Below are 3826 nucleotides of genomic sequence, written 5' to 3'. Positions count from 1 at the left end.
GGTAAAGGGTGTGTAATAATAGAGGTATTGTTCACCTAAATCTAGAGAAGAGTGATGAAATTAGATATTCCCTTTTCCCACCATAATGACAAAAACCCTAGAAACTGAATAGGAATCCACTTGCGTCAAAAGTTAGATTTGTTTAAACGAATTCAAATGATCAAGCTACTTAAAGAACCTGATTGATGTATAAAATGCTTCAAAGAATTTTTTCTTATTACGGAATGTCTGTTCAGAATTTGGAAGAGTAAGAAGCAAAAGAAAACCTAAAACTTTCATTTTTTGTAGTTTTCTTGTTGTTGGACTTTATGGCAGATTTGGGGAAACAGGAGAAAATTGTTGGTAATGGTGATGGAGAAGAAGAAAGAGGAAAAGGGGAAGAAGAAGAAGAAGAAGATATGTTAATGGAGGGAAGGGTTGTGATGGATTTTGATATGCTTTGTGCAACAGTAGCTTTGCAAACAGAAGGTGGGTATTATTCAAGGGGTGGTAATTGGGGAAAATTAGATGATATTGATGGTGGGGAATTTAGTGGAGGAGTACAGAGGATGTGGGAAGGTGAGGTCTTGGATTGCTTTGAAGATCGTCGAATTGCTCTTGAGACGATCTGGTGAATTTCTGATTTTACTTTCAAGTTTTGTTATTTGAGGAACTTTTTAGATTTCTGAAATTAGGGTTTCTTCTTGGCTTCTTGTGAATACAAGGCGGCATATAGTTTTCTTTTTTTTTTTGTTATAGATTTCTGAAATTAGGGCTTGGATGTGATTTTCCCTTTCTGGGTTAGGCTATATCTTTTCATTTCTTCTTTTGGTAATAATAATTTTAGCTCTGTTTATTTTTGTTTTTGCAGTTGCCCTTGTTATAGATTTGGGAAAAACATGGGAAGAGCTGGATTTGGTCCTTCTTTTGTTCAGGTAAAATTCTGACAAACCCTAAACTTCAAGACATCATTCCAAGCTTGAATTTTTCTGTTGCAATTTTTCTTATTATGTTGGATTCAGGAAGTTTATGATCAACCTCTAAACTCATGCTTATTTAAACAAAAATTAACCCTTTTTAGACTGTTTTACATGTAAATCTCTTCTACAATGTCTTGTTGGTTCTACAATGGAACCATTTCGAATAAATTTGACCTCTGATCGAAATGCTTAGATACTCTTCTTTGTTCTTTAACTTGGGATAGTTTGGTCCATTGGAAATAAATAATGACTTCGATTTTAGGTATAGATTAAGTTCTTTGTTTTAAGAGTTGAATGTACGAATATGGAAGCTTAAATATAAATTAGGGAAGCGTAAATCTAACAATTACTTATGTTGTTCTATGATTGTGTGTACGCGTTGTAGTTATTAGTTAAAACCTTGTGTATATATTTTATATACCTCTACTTGATTCTGAATAATTTTTGTGAGTTTTGGTTTGGTTTTTTGCAGGCAATTGTTTATTTTATTCTTGTAGTCACCACTCTTTCCAACTATATTGCTTTTGCTGTCACGGGGAGGCACCACTTCTTGTATATGGCAGTTGCTTTCACCATTTCGGCAGGAGTATACCTTGGGTGTTTCCGCAGACAAATCAGGAACCAATTTAATATCAGGGTAAAAATATATCAATTCTTTGAGTTAGGATAATGCAAACTTGTTCCCACTTAGGCTCTCCTATTAGCTTATTTAGGTTAATATTTTTGTTATAGCTTTCTCTTTCATTTTTCGACTTCGTCATTTCATAAATATTGACAGTCAATATTTCAGGATGAGAGTAGAGTATTTGTTCTATGGGTTGGTAGAATGGTAGTAAATCTTCGTAGAGGTTATAGCATTAACTTCTCCCTCTGTCTCTGTTCCCTCTCTGTTTGAAATTAATTAAGCATATTAAAAAATATGTTTGTCTTCAACTCTTCATCCACCAACCTTTATTTCATCTTCATTCTTGGTTTTTAGTTCCTTGTCTTGAGGAAAAAAAGGAACCACGGTTTGCTCCCGGAACCTACAAAGTGGGTACCAACTTTGTGATAGAACTTACTTCTCTTCTTCCTATGGAAAAAGAAACCACTTTTTCCGAGGCAAATTTGTATAGGCGTCGCTACTAATTTAGTGACAAAGGTAGGCCTTTTTTTTTTCTCCACAGCCGGGGCTTTGCTAGATCTTGTCCTAGTGGGTCAATACTAAATGCATGTGAACAAAAAGGGTATCACCTCCTTAGAGAAGTCCACTCCACCTTGTTATCTTCCCACGCCAATATCCTTATTGTCAGAAACGTAAACCTTCTGAGTTCTGCCTATTGTGATTCATGGTGTAACCATTAGTGAGAAGCTACTATCTGTCTCTGCTTATTTTCCAATATGCTGTCTCTTATTTGCCTGGACTTAGACCCCTTGCCGCGTTGATTAATACTTTTGTTTCCCGATGCAACTTCCAATCCATGTGATCACTCGTCACATCACATTCGTATGTTTTCCTTCATTTGGTCTTCCAAACTCTTATATAACTAGGCTTGTATTTTAATGTGCAGGGTAGTGATAGTTCGTTGGACGATTGTCTTTCCCACCTAATCTGCCCTTGCTGCACGTTGTGCCAGGTTTGTTTCTTTATGAAATTTTAAAGACTGAAATCCTTATATAAAGTTCTTGACATTAAAATCTCTAAGTGAGTTTTTGCCCACTTCTGCTTCAGACCCAAAATGAAGATGCTATATTTTCTGTTTAAATAACAAATGTTCACTTCTAACTTGGAGCAGGAGTCGAGAACATTAGAGATGAACAATGTTCAAGACGGAATCTGGCGAGGCAGAGGTGACACTCTCTGCATAGGTAGTCATGGGGAAGGAAGCAAAGCATTTGTTGAGCTACAACAACCGTCTCTCATACCGACCAAATCTCCGGATCATTTCAACATGCAAAGAAATTCAAAAGATTCGGATCATTCGTGGGTTGTAGATGTCAACCACCATTCGGAGCCTTTGGTCCGACCAAGCCCATTATAGCCCACGACGCGGGAGTTGGAGTCGGTTTCTTCTTTGCCCATTAGGGGATCATACAGCAAATCATGTATATACTACAATTAATGTATCTGCAATCAGAGGTTACCCCAAGCTAAATACTGAGACCACCAAGAATCTGGAGAGAATGATGAACCTGAAATGGGAAGGTGATTTCCTACAACAATTAACCGATGTTGCCCGACTCAAGGCGCTCGTTCATGGGAGAGAATGAGCCTCTGAAATATAATCTCAAGGTTCATTTTCGATGCAGGGCAGTTTCTTACAAGGTCACAGTGGTACCTTTAGGTTATTCAGATGGACATGAAGTATAATTTGCCATCTCTTGTTGAGTTTATTATTGACAATGAGGTTGTTTGTTTCTTATTGCCCAAAACAATTGGAATATGTAGGATTTCTTCGGATATAAAAATTGAGATCATGTATAAGATGATCTGTTGTCATTAGTAGGTTTAAAGAATTTCTTTACAGCACTTGAGTTTCTGGCCAGACAATTTGCAAAATGGTATACTAAGAAGAGACTACAACTTCAAAAACAAACTTCTTATTCAAAAGCCTAAAAGCTCTTCATCTTCTTAAGTAAAAATCCTTGAATTAGGTGACTCGTTAAAAATCTTTTTATGGGAGAGAGACCTCGCTTTCTTCAGAATAAATATATGAAAGAACTCGCTTTCTTCAGAATAAATATATGAAAGAAAAATAATAGAGAACAAGAAAATCCTGACATACTCTAGACATACATCATATGTGGCTTGCCATGATTCGTGTTTTTTTACTTATATATATATCCTCTAACTCTAGTCAATAAATGATGGAAGTACTGAACACCGA

General features: G+C 36.2%; 1 protein-coding gene across 1 annotated transcript; it reads left to right on the top strand.

The window, feature by feature from the left end:
- LOC147542218 (protein PLANT CADMIUM RESISTANCE 4-like) lies at positions 1 to 3438 on the top strand. The gene is made up of 5 exons (XM_086634391.1): positions 1 to 610; positions 851 to 914; positions 1432 to 1596; positions 2510 to 2575; positions 2735 to 3438. Exons 1-5 carry the CDS (start codon positions 309 to 311, stop codon positions 2978 to 2980), a joined length of 843 nt encoding a protein of 280 aa, XP_086490517.1. The 5' UTR covers positions 1 to 308; the 3' UTR covers positions 2981 to 3438.
- The last annotated feature ends 388 nt before the right edge of the window (positions 3439 to 3826 follow it).

This window comes from Eschscholzia californica, unplaced genomic scaffold (assembly GCF_041429995.1).
Source record: "Eschscholzia californica isolate CP2 unplaced genomic scaffold, dmEscCali1.0.p SCAF_4, whole genome shotgun sequence".
Classification (NCBI taxonomy): Eukaryota; Viridiplantae; Streptophyta; class Magnoliopsida; order Ranunculales; family Papaveraceae; genus Eschscholzia; species Eschscholzia californica.
The sequence above is the reverse complement of the archived record's forward strand: the minus strand, read 5'-3'. Positions and strand labels throughout refer to the sequence as shown.

What these genes read in the sequence shown, in the direction of transcription:
- LOC147542218 (XM_086634391.1), top strand. Translation starts at nt 309, where the DNA reads ATGGCAGATTTGGGGAAACAGGAGAAAATTGTTGGTAATGGTGATGGA. An exon ending in ATTGCTCTTGAGACGATCTG is followed by an intron (nt 611 to 850) that starts GTGAATTTCTGA and finishes TTGTTTTTGCAG; the next exon opens with TTGCCCTTGTTATAGATTTG. An exon ending in TTGGTCCTTCTTTTGTTCAG is followed by an intron (nt 915 to 1,431) that starts GTAAAATTCTGA and finishes GGTTTTTTGCAG; the next exon opens with GCAATTGTTTATTTTATTCT.